The 17,803-nt window shown below is 38.6% G+C and overlaps 2 protein-coding genes across 4 annotated transcripts; both read right to left on the reverse strand.

Annotated features, from left to right (window-relative positions):
• Positions 1-573: 573 nt before the first annotated feature.
• Positions 574-3,615, reverse strand: LOC110607347 (receptor-like protein EIX2). The gene is made up of 2 exons (XM_021746434.2): positions 853-3,615; positions 574-712 (listed from the first exon to the last, which is right to left on the reverse strand). The coding sequence occupies exon 1, from the start codon at positions 3,613-3,615 to the stop codon at positions 1,312-1,314; it is 2,304 nt and encodes a 767-aa protein (XP_021602126.1). The 3' UTR covers positions 574-712; positions 853-1,311.
• On the reverse strand, positions 644-11,286 carry LOC110607346 (receptor-like protein EIX2). 3 transcript variants are annotated; one of them, XM_043955801.1, is made up of 2 exons: positions 8,569-11,286; positions 644-724 (listed from the first exon to the last, which is right to left on the reverse strand). In XM_043955801.1, the coding sequence occupies exon 1, from the start codon at positions 10,889-10,891 to the stop codon at positions 8,573-8,575; it is 2,319 nt and encodes a 772-aa protein (XP_043811736.1). In that variant the 5' UTR covers positions 10,892-11,286; the 3' UTR covers positions 644-724; positions 8,569-8,572. The 3 variants fall into 3 exon arrangements, with proteins under 3 accessions (XP_043811736.1, XP_021602125.1, XP_043811742.1); XM_021746433.2 differs by lacking the exon at positions 644-724 and adding an exon at positions 8,241-8,432; XM_043955807.1 differs by lacking the exon at positions 644-724 and adding an exon at positions 8,241-8,444.
• Positions 11,287-17,803: the final 6,517 nt, after the last annotated feature.

Here is a 17,803-nt window from a genome sequence, read left to right on the forward strand (position 1 = left end):
TAACTCAATTTGAAATATTCTGTGCAATTCAAAAAAAAAAGAGCGAGTCTTGTGGGGGCCGGAGGAATTTCTGTATGCTTCCATTGCTTTTCTTGTGTTTGGAACCACATTAGTAATTGCAGCCGTGAGGTCGATTTTGGTAATTATACCCATCGTCGATTCTTTGGCTGCGGGAGAAGACGCACTTCCGGCGCCTGTAATTCCTTGTAAGCAAACAGCGTCGGAGGAGAAGGAGCAGCAGCAAAGACCAAACATGTGAAATAATATAAGATGACGTTGGTTGACAGAGGGATTTAATTTCCAGCCAATTGATTATTTTCATGCTGGATCACGTGCGTGGCACGAGGTTGGAAAATTCAGAGAGAGAAAGAAATCGCAAAAAATGCTAAAACTGGGTTTAGTTTTTAGAAATTATTAGATATATAAAAATTGGCAATTTTTATATTAAAATTCGTATGAATTTTTTTTTTTTGGTAATTTTTATATTATTTTATAGCAATTTAAAGTTATTGTACATAAAATTTAAAGTTACTAATATAGGAATTATCTTAGAAAAAGCTCAAGGATATCAAATCCTGGAAACAATCACACAAAAACACATCCCCTTTAAAAAAAATCTTCCAGCCTTTCAAACTTCAAATCTCGAATGGAGGAGGGGCTTTATTTAAATTTAGCTCTCAACATCTGCTGCAGTCTCAAACAACCTTGAATCCTACATTAAACACTATCATCAACAATTAACATAGAAAGTATTATGATCATGTAATTTAAATTTCTGTCAATCTGCATCTCTAACAACAGTAATAAAGCATCCATGAATTATGAGTGATTAAATAGAAAGAAAGAACTAACCTTCTCATGCATTTCCTTCTAATTTATTTTTGAGAAACTTTCTCTTCACTTGATTTGCCTTAATTGCAATTGTTACCCAAAGTTTGTTGCAGACTCTGTCAACTAACCCAAACCAAGCACACCTCCATGAGTCGTTGAAGTACAAGATGCTACAAACTCCAATAAATCCAGCCGCAAATCCCATTCCCATACCACCGTAGAACCAAACCATTTCAGAGTCATCTTTCCTCGTAGTGCCACCTTTTTCCTGACCTTTAGGCAATTCATATGCATCATCTGAACAGTTATTCAATGGGGTCCACAAAGTCCATCGTTGCCGATGTAGATGGATTTGTCATCCAAAGTCTGAAGTTGGTTTCCCTTTGGAATTCGTCCAGATAAGCGATTGAATGACAAATTCAAGTGACTTAAAAAGTTCAAATCAGAAATGCTGAATGGAATAGAGCCAGGGAGTTCATTTTAAGACAAGTCAAGTGATTCTAGTGAGCTTAACTTGCCAATGTTCCGAGGGATATGTCCATCCAATTTGTTTGTAGATAGATTCAGGTTCTGTAGACCTGAAAGATTCATCAACTCCTGGGGAATTTCTCCAACAAAGTTATTTCCTGAAAGGTCAATGGAATAGAGAAATAGAAGTGTTCTAGTATATTCAAGCTCTATTCCTTTGACATAAACCTGCACATTCTCACCATAGCTAGCTCTTACAAAACCCACATAGGGTTCAGCTGTAGTGTAATAGTCCCAATGCCCTTTCTGCTCATGCATAGCAATTGCAGTAAAATTGCCAAAACAATTAGGTATTGTTCCAGTCATCACATTATTTGCCAAGTTCAATATGCGAAGAGAAGCAAGGTAGCAAAGCTGCAGAGGAATCTCACCTTCAAATTTATTGGAGTGAACACTCAGTACTTTCAGAGAAGATAGGCTCTCACCTATCCACCAAGGAATAAAACCATCAAAAGAATTCATGCTAAGATCAAGAGTCTCCAAGGATTCTAGATTCCTTAATGACATTGGGATCTTTCCTTGCAGAGTATTGTTTTGCAGATGCAGGGAAACAAGTGACTCTTGAGAACCCAAGGACATTGGAACATCACCACTCAACATATTACTTGAAAAATCAATCACAGTTAAACTTGGCAAATTTCCCCAACATGAAGGTATTCTTCCTGATAGATGATTATTCGAAAGATCAAGAATTTGTAAAGATTCAATCCTGCATAAAGTAGCTGGAACGGTACCATTCAAGTAGTTGTTGGAGAGGGATAAGAGTCGCAGACGTGGCATCATTTCACTGAGATTCTGGGGAATCTGGCCGTGGAGCAAGTTGTTGGAGATATCCAATATGGTTGCATCAAAATGAGAACAGGTTAAAAAACCATCAAACTGGTTAGATTTCAACAATATGATCCTATATTCGTTAGGATAAGGTGTGTTCAGTTTTCTGAAAGTTGGCAAGGTCCCAAACAACTGATTATAAGATAAAACCAATCCTACTATATTGGAAGAAATATTTTCAAACCAGTCAGGGATGTTATCTGAGATGCTTGCATTAGACATTTCTAAAAATCTAATGCTCTTTTGTGTTTTGAGCCACTGTGGAAACGAAGGCCCTTCTTCACAAGATGATAAATCAATCGAGGAAAGTTGAAAAGGAGGTATCCATTCAGGATCAATATCAAAAACTAAAGAATTCCCATCCATGCTCAACCCAATCAAGCTTCTGAGGTTTAACAAGTGAAGTTCAGAAACTTTCCCATGCAATGAATTCTTACTGAAATTTAGTGTTTCAAGGTTGTAAAGCTGTCCAATGGATACAGGAATTGAACCCCAGAAAGAGTTTTTAGAAAGAGAAAGAAATTTCAGGCGTTTAAATTGTCCCAAATTATCTGGAATACTACCAGAAAAGGAATTGTTTAAAAGATACAGATTCTCTAAACTGTTCTTGATGCAACCGGATGAGTTGCCAAAAGTTCCGGAAATCTCACCACTGAACTTGTTGTAATCCAAGTCTAGCTCAATCAAATTGCAAAGCCTGTTCAACGTGTTGGGTATGTTGCCTTCCAAAGAATTAAAACCCGCACTAAGGGAAGCAAGAGACTTAAGATTACTGATATCAGTTGCAAGAGAACCTCGGAAAGCACCAGAATACAGATCAAGATGTCGAAGGTTGGTGATATTATATAACCAGCTTGGGATTGTGGAATGGAAGTTGTTCAATCCAAGGTCGAGAACCTCAAGAGATGTAAAATTGACATGTGAAACATCACCAATGATGGAAAGCTCACAATTCCACAATTCTAATTCTAGTAAAGAAGGAAGCATGTTTATTGTCTGCAACCAATTGTCACACTTGTCCAGGAGCACAAACGACAAGTTCAAGTATTTCAAAGAAGATGGAAAATGGAGGCTGTGGATTGCCAATGAAGGATTCCAACTGAGATCAAGATTCTGCAAGTTTGAAAGATTTCCAAGATGAAGGGAAATGTTTCCCATGATGGACGCCCGAGAAAGAACGAGCTTAACTACATGACCGTTTATGTCATCGCAATTGACTCCGTGCCATCTGCAGCAGTCATCTCCCACCCATGAAGGCAACGAGTTTGAATTGTCGACGAGGCTTGACTTGAACTTCACAAGAGCTTCTCTTTCAGTCTTGATACAGCTTCCATTGAAATTATCTCCATTGCAGAAGGAGGAAACGCTTTGAAGTAGAATGAGCAAGGCAAGAATCTCAACAATACTTGCAGTTGATGTTCCCATAACTTCTCAATTCAAAAACAAACACTCTAGTTTTCAATAATGATATTATTAATTAATGTTCAATATAGTTTTTATTACATCAATTTATAAAAAATATATTCATATATTTAGAAATTAGTTTTCATTAATTTAATATTAATTTTTTTTATAAAATGATCTTTTTATAAGGGTAATTACCATTTTTTATAATATAAAATATATAATTTTCATCTTATAGATCTCTGTAGACTTAGAAATTCATGCCTTTGGTACAAAAATTCCAATTAAAGCATTAATTAGTTCAACTTTCACTGGAATGGGATGGGTGCCAGGATTTCAAACTCTAATATCTTGTCCTATGACATTGACCCTACCAAACAAGGACGAATAAATATCTCTAGAAATGGCAGAATTAATAATATTTTAAAATAAAATAAATAAATAAATAAACTCCCTTCTTTAATTACATATGGGGAACCTTCAATAATTTTTTTGAGGTTGGATTTGATCTGTTTAATTAGATTTCATGTTTAAACCAAAAAATAATCTTCAAATAAAATTTAAAGTTATATGAATTGTCTTAATTTTTTTATAAATTATATACTCAATTAATCTTTCAATTTTATATTAATTATAGTAACATGCTATCAAATCAAATTGTCACCATGGTCGTAAACTTTCCTAGCAATTTCTGTACTGTGAATGTCCATAGAAAAAAATTCACTTGAATTGCCTTGTTGGAAATTCAGCTGGATGAATGAAAAGAGTAAATTAATCACCCTTTTAATTAATTTCAACTGTAAAAGAAAATAAAGAGGAAATAAGTACCACCCTTCCCTTTTTTTTAAAAAAAATTACTAAATCAAATAGTTCCCTTTCTCAAATTAGTAAGACAGATTATTGATTATGATTTATGAATTTGTTATATTTTTTAATTATGTTTAAAATTAATAAAAATATATAATCTATTGAAGAAATTTAAAATGTTTTATTATTGCATTCAAATATGCAAGTCTCCTCCTCCGTCACAAGACTTAGTGTAGCATGGGTTAAATTAATTTCTTGCCCACCACAGATTATTGACTTTGAAAGACTCATCTCCTTAGACTTGGAATTTTGAGTCATCCAGTGCCTTTGGTACCAAATTTCCAATTGAAGCATAGATTATTAATTTAATTGCTGTCAATTTTTTTGAGACGATATCATCAGTATTTAACTTTTTTTCTTTCATTTGTGATTTTTTTTAGATTTTTAATTAATTTATAAAATTTTTAAATTCAAAAAATCAAATAAAACAATAACCGAAAATATTATTTTCGACTAATAAACAACATATAAATACGCTCAGAAGTTACAAGAGATGAAACATCACTAGAAAGAACAAATCACTTGGTGTAACTAGCATAATATATAACTACTCTAGATAGCATAGTAGCAACCACATTAACTTGTTATCGAATCCAAAGTAAAGTCTAATGGATACCTAATAAAAAAGATGTAACGTCCTCTGAGTCCACACTAGTGAATATTGTCCGCTTTGAGTCAAGAGATTTGATACTCTGTCTTCCCAAAACGCGTCCACTGAGTTGTCCGGGGCAATGCCTTATAAGGCCCTTTCCCTACTAACCTCTTTCTGATGTGGGATACCTTTGATCCACCTATATAGGGTTCCTTCCCCCATAAGGGCTGAGCGCCCTCACTCAGCACACCGTACTCATGAGGCCCAGGCTCTGATACCAATTGTAACGCCATCTGGACCCACACCAGTGAATATTGTCCGCTTTAGGTCAAGGGATTGAAACCCTGTCTTCCCTCGCGAGTTTGTTCCTGGGTCAAGGGATTTGATATCCTGTCTTCCCAAAACGCGTCCACTGGGGTGTCCGGGGCAATGCCTTGTAAGGCCCTTCCTCTACTAACCTCTTTTCGATGTGGGATACCTTTGATCCACCTATATAGGTTCCTTCCCCCATAAGGCCTGAGCGTTAAGTTGTTTAAATCAGGAAAGGGTCTCTCTTAAAGTAATAGCCTCTAGTGAATGAAGAACGAGTAAATTTTAAAAGATTTCTAAAACTCCAATGCAAAAGTTTGTCCGATCATTTTGGACAACAACAGTATAAAATGTACACTATTGTTGAGTATGTGGGGTTGCATCTAATTACATTATACTCTACTAATTGCAGGAGAACTCCAACCTTGAATATGTAACTCAATCACATAAAATTAAAACAAATAAACAAGAATAATCGAGATCTCTTTTAAAAATTAAATAAAAATTATAGCTTTGGTCAAATTAGTTAAAGTTTCTTCTCTAGTTTTCAAGGCACAAAATTTCAATTACTTAATTAAATTGATCTATTGTGGATTAATAAATAAACTTGAGTATATAAGATTGAAATTCAACGAATACCTTTAAATGATCTGAGATTTAGAAAGAGGTAGGGTTTCTGTGTGTATGAGTAAGTTTAATTTGAATGGGTCATACTCCCCTCTTTTATTCTTTTTTTCTTCTTATCCTCTAGTGACGCATAACCACCACCCTGCTACAGTGCCACCTGTCGTTGCCACACAGAGCCGTACGTACAGGCATACATGTCTGCCCACCATCGTCAGACAGCATTTAATTCCCCTCCGGCGCTCGTGCTAATAGGGTCATGGCATAGCTGAGCCTGCTCTCTTACTCCCCGTCACGTCAAATGAACTGGGTTCCTCTCTAATGAGTCAGGGCCCTCGGTCAGTCCCGCCTACTTCAACCGCGGGCTGGGTGGTGTACTGATGGATTAGCTTACGTACTGGACTCTGTTGGGTTTTGGGCCTAACTCTTCTACCAGGTCTCGACATCAGCCTGGATGCCAGTGGTCCAGCAGTCATCAAGTGCCCCTTTACCTCCTCGTTAGTTATTCCATGATTAATGAGGGGTTAAATACCTAGGTCTTAATTATGACCGCGGGGCCCTAGGGAGACTCCCATCAAAACGTCTCTTTCTTGCCTTTACCCATTTCAAATTTTTGCCTTCAGTTTCGCTCTAGACTCTTCTTCTTGCTCTGCTTCCTTGAATTCGTCTTTCCCTTTCTCTGCAAAATTTTTCCGAGGTACGTGTCCATTTTCCTGATAGCCACCGTTAGAATCCCTGATATTATAGGTATGAGGTCCACGGTCACCCCTTCCACTCTTTCCATTTTTTTCTCTGCCGACTGCATAGACACCTCCATCTATAGGATTAGGGCTCCTCTTCGCAATGAGAGGATTATTCTTCCTGTTCCTCCACCGGTGGGTTTAATAGACTCCCAACAAGGTCGCAGCTTGATCTTCTATGTCAAGCAACGCGACTTCGAATTAACCTTCCCTTTCTCTTCCTTTTTTTATCGAGGTCTTTCATCACTTCGTAGTGACCCCTTGCATGTTATGTCTGAATTCTATCATCTTCATGTGTTCCTTCGAGTCCATAAGTCTGTGTTGGGGTTTTGCCCCTTCTGTCACTTTGTTTTCTACCTTTTTCTGTTTAGTTCAAGTAAATCACGGGTTTTACTACTTTGCTCCCTAGGGAGGGTTATCCATCTTTGCAGGGTATAAAGACTCAATAAAATGCTGGGCTGAAGCCTTTGCGGTGGTAGAGGTAAAGGAGGGCTCTAGGATCGATTGGGATATTGATCTCTCTTGAAGGGAGGTTTTCCAGGGCTGTAACGACCTTCCTCAGCTGCTCCTGGTAGACCAGATCTACCTTCTTTGACTGACCTCTATACAAAGGAAGTATGATGTTGAGAAGTGTATGTTGGTGTTCGTGTCTAGTCTTCGAGACTGCCAGGAAGCTGGTACTCATTAATGATTATTTTCTTGTCTTTTTCTTTTTCTTTTTCTTTTTCCTTTCCATTAGCATTTTTTCCTTTCATTGTGTTTGGCCTTGACTTAGGTTGTTTTTATTTTTTCAGCTTCCTCCGTGCCAATGGACAAGACCAGGCCTCCCGAAAATTTCACCATGTCCAGGGAGAGCATGAAGGCCACTTTGGAGGCCTTCAAGGCAGGCCAGTCAGTTGCAAATGTGACCCGCGAAGTTTTTCATGCTGTCACTCCTACTGTGACAGGTCGGACTGCTGCCCTCGCTTCTTCTCGGGCGTTGGTGCCCGTGGCTAAAGGCTCTCGGTCTGCGGCCTCCAGGGCCTCTACTCAAGGTAAGGCTCCGGCCTCCTCCAAGTCTCCAGCAGCTTCGAAGCCCAAGTCCGCTTCTAATCCAGCCTCTCGAGAGCCCATCACCATCAATGAGTCCACTGAGAGTGGCTCCAAGGGGGGAACTGAGGTCGCTCTTCTGGCGACTCAATTCCGCCAGGTTGCTACTATCGTTGTAATTAGTGGAGCTGCTGGAAAGCGAGCCCAAACTTTTGAGGCCTCCCCTGAGGGCCGGACTGTCAAGAAAGCGCGCACGGCAGGGTCTCCAGAAACTGCTTCTCCTTCTTCCATAGACAAAGGGAAACAGATCGTGGAGCAACTGTCCTCGGCTCCCGATAACGATCAACTTCAAATTGAATCAAACCGAATCTAACCGATTAACCTTCTAAAATATTTTTAATAAATTTTATAAAATTATTTATTTTTAATATATAGCAAGTAATATTTCATAAATAACTAAAATTGTTTTACTAATTAAATATAGCTTTATTACACAATCAACTACATTTCATGTCTTAGAAAAAGCTCAAGGATATCAAATCCTGGAAACAATCACACAAAAACACATCCCCTTTAAAGAAAATCTTCTAGCCTTCCAAACTTCAAACCTTGAATGGAGGTGGGGCTTTATTTAAATTTAGCTCAACATCTGCTGCAGTCTCAAACAACATTGAATCCTACATTAAACACTATCATCAACAATTAACATAGAAAACATTATGATTATGTAATTGAAATTTCTGTCAATTTGCATCTCTAACAACAGTAATAAAGCATCCATAAATTATGAGTGATTAAATAGAAAGAACTAACCTTCTCATGCATTTCCTTCTAATTTGTTTCTGAGAAACTTTCTCTTCACTTGATTTGCCTTAATTACAATTGTTACCCAAAGCTTGTTGTAGACTCTGTCAACTAACCCAAACCAAGCACACCTCCATGAGTCGTTGAAGTACAAGATGCTACAAACTCCAATAAATCCGGCCGCAAATCCCATTCCCATACCACCGTAGAACCAAACCATTTCAGAGTCATCTTTCCTCGTAGTGCCACCTTTTTCATGACCTTTAGGCAATTCATCTGCATCATCTGAACAGTTATTCAATGGAGGTCCACAAAGTCCATCGTTGCCGATGTAGATGGATTTGTCATCCAAAGTCTGAAGTTGGTTTCCCTTTGGAATTCGTCCTGATGAGTGATTGAATGACAAATTCAAGTGACTTAAAAAGTTCAAATCAGAAATGCTGAATGGAATAGAGCCAGAAAGTTCATTTTCAGACAAGTCAAGTGATTCTAGTGAGCTTAACTTGCCAATGTTCCAAGGGATATGTCCATCCAATTTGTTTGTAGATAGATTCAGGTTCTGTAGACCTGAAAGATTCATCAACTCCTGAGGAATTTCTCCAACAAATTTATTTCCTGAAAGGTCAATAGAATAGAGAAATCGAAGTGTTCTAGTATATTCAAGCTCTATTCCTTTGACATAAACCTGCACATTCTCACCATAGCCAGCTGTTTCATAAAGAAGGGGTACATCTTTAAGGTAGTAGTCCCAATGCCCTTTCTGCTCATGCATAGCAATTGCAGTAAAATTGCTAAAACAATTAGGTATGGTTCCAGTCATCATGTTATTTGCCAAGTTCAATATGCGAAGAGAAGCAAGGTAGCAAAGCTGCAGAGGAATCTCACCTTCAAATTTATTAGAGTGAATACTCAGTACTTTCAGAGAAGATAGGCTCTCACCTATCCATGAAGGAATAAAACCATCAAAAGATTTCATGCTAAGATCAAGAGTCTCCAAGGATTCTAGATACCTTAATGACATTGGGATCTTTCCTTGCAGAGTATTGTTTTGCAAATGCAGGGAAACAAGCGACTCTTGAGAACCCAAGGACATTGGAACCTCACCACTCAGCATATTACTTGAAAAATCAATCACAGTTAAACTTGTCAAATTTCCCCAACATGAAGGTATTCTTCCTGATAGATGATTATTCGAAAGATCAAGAATTTGTAAAGATTCAATCCTGCATAAAGTAGCTGGAACTGTACCATTCAAGTAGTTGTTGGAGAGGGATAAGAGTTCCAGACTTGGCATCGTATCACTGATATTCTGGGGAATCTGGCCGTGGAGCAAGTTGTTGGAGATATCCAATATGGTTGCATCAAAATGAGAACAGGTTAAAAAACCATCAAACTGGTTAGATTTCAACAATATGAACCTTAAATAACTAGCATAAGTTGTGTTCAGTTTTCTGAAAGTTGGTAAGGTCCCAAACAACTGATTATAAGATAAATCCAATCGTAGAATATTGGAAGAAATATTTTCAAACCAGTCAGGGATGTTATCTGAGATGCTTGCATTAGACATTTCTAGAAATCTAATGCTCTTTTGTGTTTTGAGCCACTGTGGAAACGAAGGCCCTACTTCACAAGATGATAAACCAATCCAGTGAAGTTGAAAAGGAGGTATCCATTCGGGATCTATATCAAAAACTAAAGAATTCCCATCCATACTCAAATCAATCAAGCTTCTCAGGTTTAACAAGTGAAGTTCAGAAACTTTCCCATGCAATGAATTCTGACTCAAACCTAGTGTTTCAAGGTTGTAAAGCTGTCCAATGGATACAGGAATTGAACCCCAGAAAGAGTTTTGAGAAAGAGAAAGCTCTTTCAGGCGTTTAAATTGTCCCAAATTATCTGGAATACTACCAGAAAAGGAATTGTTTAAAAGAATAAGATTCTCTAAACTGTTTTTGATGCAACCGGATGAGTTGCCAAAAGTTCCGGAAATCTCACCGCCGAACTTGTTGTAACCCAAGTCTAGCTCAATCAAATTGCAAAGCCTGTTCAACGTGTTGGGTATGTTGCCTTCTAAAGAATTAAAATCCGCATCAAGGGAAGCAAGAGAATTAAGATTACTGATATCAGTGGAAAGAGACCCTCGGAAAGCATTATCTTGTAGAACAAGATTTTGAAGTTTGGTAATATTATATAACCAGCTAGGGATTGTGGAATGGAAGTTGTTCGATTCAAGGTCGAGAACCTCAAGAGATGTAAAATTGACATGTGAAACATCACCAATGATGGAAAGCTCACAATTCCACAATTCTAATTCTAGTAAAGAAGGAAGCATGTTTATTGACTGAAATCAATTGTCACACTTGTCCAGGACCACGTACGGCAAGTATAAGTATTTCAAAGAAGATGGAAAATGGAGACTGTGGATTGCCAATGAAGGATTCAAACTGAGATCAAGACACTGCAAGTTTGAAAGATTTCCAAGATGAAGGGAAATGTTTCCCATGATGGACGCCCAAGAAAGAACGAGCTTAACTACATGACCGGTTATGTCATCGCAAGTGACTCCGTGCCATCTGCAGCAGTCATCTCCCACCCATGAAGGCAACGAGTTTGAGTTGTTGAGGAGGCTTGACTTGAACTTCACAAGAGCTTCTCTTTCAGTCTTGATACAGCTTCCATTGAAATTATCTCCATTGCAGAAGGAGGAAACGCTTTGAAGTAGAATAAGCAAGGCAAGAATCTCAACAACATTGGCAGTTGATGTTCCCATAACTTCTCAATTAAAAAACAAACACTCTAGCAGATTTTAGAAATTAAATCTATAATATATATATGCTTATTTTGTAACTAATTTACAAATTTTAACATATTTAAACATATTAGCACATTTTTATAAATAATAAAATAATTAATCAATAATGATATTATTAATTAATGTTCAATATAGTTTTTATTATATCAATTTATAAAAAAAATATATTCATATATTTTAGAAATTAGTTTTCATTAATTTAATATTAATTTTTTTCATAAAATGATCATTTTCGTAAACTTTCCTAGCAATTTCTGTACTGTTGATGTCCATAGAAAAAAATTCACTTGAATTGCCTTGTTGGAAATTCAGCTGGATGAATGAAAAGAGTAAATTAATCACCCTTTTAATTAATTTCAACTGTAAAAGAAAATAAAGAGGAAATAAGTACTACCCTTCCCTTTTAAAAAAAAAAAAAAAATTACTAAATAAAATAGTTCCCTTTCTCAAATTAGTAAGACAGATTATTGATTATGATTTATGAATTTGTTATATTTTTTAATTATGTTTAAAATTAATAAAAATATATAATCTATTGAAGAAATTTAAAATGTTTTATTAATGCATTCAAATATGCAAGTCTCCTCCTCCATCACAAGACTTGGGAGTGTAGCATGGGTTAAATTAATTTCTTGCCCACCACAGATTATTGACTTTGAAAGACTCATCTCTTTAGACTTGGAATTTTGAGTCATCCAGTGCCTTTGGTACCAAATTTCCAATTGAAGCATAGATTATTAATTCATTTGCTGTCAATTTTGTTGAGATGATATTATCAGAATTTAACTTTTTTTTTTTCTTTCATTTGTGATTTTTTTTAAATTTTTAATTAGTCAGAAAATCAAATAAAACAGTAATCGAAAATATTATTTTCGAATAATAAACAATATATAATTACGTTCAAAAGTTAAAACAGATGAAATATCACTAGAAAGAATAAATCACTTAGTGTAACTAGCATAATATATATCTACATAGCATAAGAGCAACCACATTAATTTGTCATCAAATCCAAAGTAAAATCCAATGAACACTCGATAAAAAAGGAAAAAAACTATTTTACAATCAAACTTTTGAACGTTAAGTTGTTTAAATCAGCAAAGGGTCTGTCTTAAAAGCAATAGCTTCTGGTGAATGAGAAGCTAGTAAATCCTAAAAGATTTCTAAAATTCCAATGCAAAAGTTTTTCCGATCATTTTAGACAATAACAATATAAAATGTACACTATTCTTGAGTATGTAGGGTTTGCATCTAATTACATTATGCTCTACTAATTGCAGGAGAACTCCAACCTTGAATATGTAACTCAATCACATAAAATTGAAACAAATAAATAAGAATAATCGAGATATCTTTTAACAAATTAGTTAAAGTTTCTTCTCTAGTTTTTAAGGTACAAAATTTCAATTACTTAATTAAATTGATCTATTGTGGATTAATAAATAAACTTAAGTATATAAGATTGAAATTTAACGAATGTCTTTAGATGATCTGAGATCCAGAAAGAAGTAGGGTTTCTGTGTGTATGAATAAGCTTAATCTGAATGGGTCGTGCTCCCCTCTTTTATTCCTTTTTTTTTTTTCTTGTTTTCTAGTGACGCATAACCGCCACCATGCTACAATGCCACCTATCGCTGTCACACAGAGCCGTACGTACAGGCATACCTGTCTTCCCACCATCGTTAAGTAGCCATTTAATTCCCCTTCGACGCTCGTGCTGATAAGGTCGTGGCATAGCTGGGCCTGCTCTCCTACTCTCCGTCACGTCAGATGAACTGGGTTCCTCTCTAATGAGTCCGGGCCCTCGGTCAGGCCGGTCTACTTCAACCGCAGGCTGGATGGTGTACTGATGGATTAGCTTACGTAGTGGGTTCTGTTGGATTTTGGGCCTGACTCTTCTACCAGGGCTCGACCTCAGCCTGGGTGTTAGCGACCCAGCGGTCATCAAGTGCCCCTTTACCTCCTCATTAGTTATTCTATGATTAATGAGTGGATAAATCCCTAAGTCTCAATTATGACTGCGCGGCCCTAGGGAGGCTCCCATCAAAACATCTCTTTCCTTCCTTTACTCATTTCAAATTTGTGCCTTCAATTTCGCTCTAGACTCTTCTTCTTGCTTTGCTTCCTCAAATCCGTCTTTCCTCCTCTCTGCAAAATTTTCCTCAGGTACGTCTCCATTTTCCTAATGGCCATCATTAGAATCCCTTATGTTGTAGGTCTAGGTCCATGATCACCCCTTCCACTCTTTTCAATTTTTTTCTCCGCCGATTATATAGACACCTCCATCTACAGGATTAGGGCTCCTCTTCGCAGTGAGAGGATTTTTCTTCTTGTTCCTCTGCCGGCGAGTTTGATAGACCCCCAACAAGGTCCCAGCTTGATCTTCTATGTCAAGCAACGAGACTTCGGGTTAACCTTCTCTTTCTCCCCCTTTTTTATTGAGGTCTTTCGTCACTTTGGAGTGACCCCATTCTATCCTCTTCATGTGTTCCTTCAAGTCCATAAGTTTGTGTTGGGGTTTTGCCCCTTCTGTCACTCTATTTTCTACCTTTTTCCGTTTAGTTTGAGCAAATCACGGGTTTTACTACTTTGCTCCCCGGGGAGGGTTATCCATCTTCGCAGGGTACAAATACTCAATAAAAGGCAGGACTGAGGCCTTTGGGGTGGTAAAGCTGAAGGAGGGCTCTAGGATCGACTGGGATGTTGATCTCTCATGGAGGGAGGTTCCCCAGGGTTGTAACGACCTTCCTCGGCTGCCCCTGGTGGACGAGATCTACCTTCTTCGACTGACCTCTATTCAAAGGAAGTATGATATTGAGAAGTGCATATTCGTGTCTAGTCTCCGGGACTGCCATAAAACTGATACTTGTTAATGACTGTTTTCTTGTCTTTTTTTCCCTCCCCCCCCCCTTTTTTTCTTTTTCCTTTCCAATAGCATTTTTTTCCTTTCATTGTGTTTGGCTTTGACTTGGGTTGTTTTTGTTTTTTCAGCTTCCTCCATGCCAATGGACAAGATCAGGCCTCCCAAGAATTTCACCATGTCCAGGGAGAGCATGAAGGCCACTCTAGAGGCCTTCAAGGCAGGCCGGTCAGTTGCGAATGTGACCCGCAAAGTTTTTCATGTTGTCACTCCTACTGTGGCAGGTCGGACTGCTGCCCCCGCTTCTTCTCGGGCACTGGTGCCCATGGCTAAAGGCTCTCGGTCTGCAGGCTCCAGGGCCTCTACTCAGGGTAAGGCTCCGGCCTCCTCCAAGTCTCCAGCGGCTTCGAAGCTAAAATCTGCCTCCAATCCAGCCTCCCAAGAGCCCATCACCATCAATGAGTCCACTAAGAGTGGCTCCAAGGGGGAAACTAAGGTCGCTTCTCTAGCGACTCAATCCCGCTAGACTGCACTATCGTTGTAATTGGTGGGGCTTCTGGCAAGCGAGCTCAAACTTCTAAGGCCTCCCCTGAGGGCCTGACTGTCAAGAAAGCGCGCACGGCAGGGCCTCCAGAGACTGCTCCTCCTTCCTCCACAAACAAAGGGAAACAGATCGTGGAGCAGTTGTCCTCGGCTCCTGACAACGAGCTCCTCAACGCCACCGAGGTGACTCTAAAGTCTCTGCCAGCTTCTGTGGCTGAAATGTTGTGCACTCGGATGTTTGGGGGAACTCCGGAAGCCTCGGATCCTCGCTTCCTTTCTCTCGTTAGCCACCTTGCTCGCCCCACCACTCAATAGGTTGCGTTCAATTCCCGCTCTCTGGACGATCTCAGAGAAAGCCTGAGGTAGATGTTCCTTATGGTAAGTCACAGTTCCTTAAGGGTATTTTTAATAATTTGCTTTCTCTAACACTGTCTTTTCTTTCAGACTTTTGAGATCTTCCTCGAGATCGATGCGAGGAATCGGTCTTTTCAGAGATCGGTGAAGCAGCGCATCGCCAAGGAGTGGAGGGACAAGAACATCGTTGCCACCGGTGATGCTTGAGGGCAGCTCAATGTCTCCCAAGGGATCATTGACAACGTTACCAAGCAGTTGGGAGACATAAGGGAGGAAGTGGCCCAAGCCGCTAAGCGCGTCTCCTTAGCCTAGTCTCAGCGAGATGAGGCCTTGTCCCAATTATATTCCCTGAAGGAGGCCTGCCAGCAACGTGATGAGGCCCGGGCTCAACGGGACAAGGCCTTGGCCCACATGGACACTTTGCAGCTGGAGGTGAATAAATACATCGAGGACCTGAAAGGCATATCCTCTACGGCGGAGTCTCCAACAGCAGCAACTTTGCCAAGAGGTCATCGCTCTGGAGGAGAGATGTTCTGCACTTTTGAGGGACGCCAGGGCTGCCGAAGACAAGGTCCAACTGGCCTATGAGGAGCATCTCCAGGTGTATAAGGACTCTGCTGAACTGAAGGCCAAAATTCAACGAGCCTGTGAAGCGCGTCTTGAAGAGTATAAGGCCTTCGACGAAATGAAGGAGAAAGTATACAGTGAGGCCTTCCGTATGTACACTTCTGGCTATAATCAAGGCTTGAAGGCAGCTAGAGATGCCCCCTCCACTCCGTTAGTGGTCTTGTGAGCACCCGAAGTCGATTCTGACAGCGAGGAGGTGCGCTACAGAGAGGACAACAATCCCCTGCTCAGGAGGGCTCCTCCCCCGCTAGCTAGACCTCAAAGAGAGGACACTGTAGATAAGCCCTTGAATGATCTTGTTAGTTCAGTTTCCCTTTCCCTTGTTGTATTTCTAACACACTCTAATGAATAAATAAAGATATCTTTTTTGTGTACTTGTCTTTGTTTCTATTTATTGTGTTTTCTCTCCTCTTTTCTGACTTGGAACTTTGTGTATGATGACCTGTGGATGTTAATAGCTTTGTATATTCCATCTTAGTGTATTTTCACTTGTATACTTAGACAATTTTTTTGAATGTGTGACTTTCTTTACTCTTCCGAGCTGTTTAGTCCTTTGGGACTTGGTTTGATCGCGCTTACTTCTGTTTGTATACTTAGACAATTTTTTAAGTCTGTGACTTTCTTTACTCTTCCGAGCTGTTTAGTCCTTTGGAACTTGGTTTGACCACACTTATATATGGAACTGTCTTCATATTCTAGCTTACGAGCTCGTTTTACTTTATCTTGGCGTGAAGTGCTTTAGGCTGTATGTTCAATTGTAAGGTTAACTTTCTTGGCTTACTTATCATGTATTAACGAATTTAAGTTGTCCTTTGCGCAATCTACCAAGTGGATATATTCGAGCTGTGAGCCTTTCTATATTTTTACGGGAGTACTTAGGCTATCTTTCTGTGATCTCTTCTAGGCCACGAGCTCAGTTATATCATACTTAGTTTATTTTCACGTATTTGCCTCGTGAGCTCGTTCGTGCTTATGGGAACAGTTGTCTTATATTTAAGCCATTTCCATGTGTCGTGAACCCTTGAGCCCGTTCGTGCTGTGATTTCGAACGCTTTATACTTAGGCTATTTTGCGTGTTTATAGCCTGCGAGCCCGTCCGTGCTGCGAGCTCGGTCATTTTATACTTAGCCTATTGACAGAACGGTTGTCGAAGCCGGTCAAAATAAATAACCTTTTTAACTACCAACAATATTAAAACTGTAGACAGTGGTAAAAGGATCGTATCCACAGGGAATTGATACTTATTTACCTTCCTTGAGTAGACCAAATGAACAAACAGAAAATAAATAAACAATGAAAATAAATTGCGAGTAAAGTAAATAAGGGGGGTTTGAGATTGATTTGATTAAACTAATGGTGGAAACAATAAAGTAAAGCAAATAATAAAAATAAAGAGAAAACAAATAAGAGAAAAGCTCTAGTTGAAGATTCGGATTCACTTTAAGTTAATGGGATTGATCATTGACTCATATGTTCCTTTGTTGATTCAATAAATTGGCCATGGAGATTGAAGAAGCTTCTCACATCCATTATCTCTCTTTTAGGTTAAATCAATTAGGGATAGTCCTCCAATTAATTACTAATTAACAATTGCCAAAGAACGTCTTTGAGCCACAGGCCTTATACAATAGTCAATCGCATAAAGAAATAGAGAGAACCAATTCTAGTCACCCACATGCATGGAGACAACACTAGATCATGCAATTTCCTTGGTTTTTACACCAAGTGTTCTTATATTTGAGCAATCCAAGCAAATACGGACTAAGATTATTCAAACAACAATATATTACCTTGAAATCAAAGATCAATAGAGATCCGCAAGACAAAGCAATAATATCTTAAAGCACCAAATTACATGAATATTGAAAAGCAACTAAAGATTAACCATGTAGTTCAAGTCTCTCAATCCAAAAATACAACCAAAGTTTCACCAAATCCTCAACTAGAAAAAAGGTTTCAGCCACTCATGGCTGAAACAAAAACTAAAAATAAAGAAAGGAAGAAAAAGAGAAGATGTCACTTGCAATCCCGTAGGTGTCTCCCAGGGG

This window comes from Manihot esculenta, chromosome 1, assembly GCF_001659605.2.
Source record: "Manihot esculenta cultivar AM560-2 chromosome 1, M.esculenta_v8, whole genome shotgun sequence".
Classification (NCBI taxonomy): domain Eukaryota; kingdom Viridiplantae; phylum Streptophyta; class Magnoliopsida; order Malpighiales; family Euphorbiaceae; genus Manihot; species Manihot esculenta.

Excerpts from the sequence above, each read along its gene's own strand:
- LOC110607347 (XM_021746434.2), bottom strand. The coding sequence starts at position 3,615 with ATGGGAACATCAACTGCAAGTATTGTTGAGATTCTTGCCTTGCTCATT.
- LOC110607346 (XM_043955801.1), bottom strand. The coding sequence starts at position 10,891 with ATGCTTCCTTCTTTACTAGAATTAGAATTGTGGAATTGTGAGCTTTCC.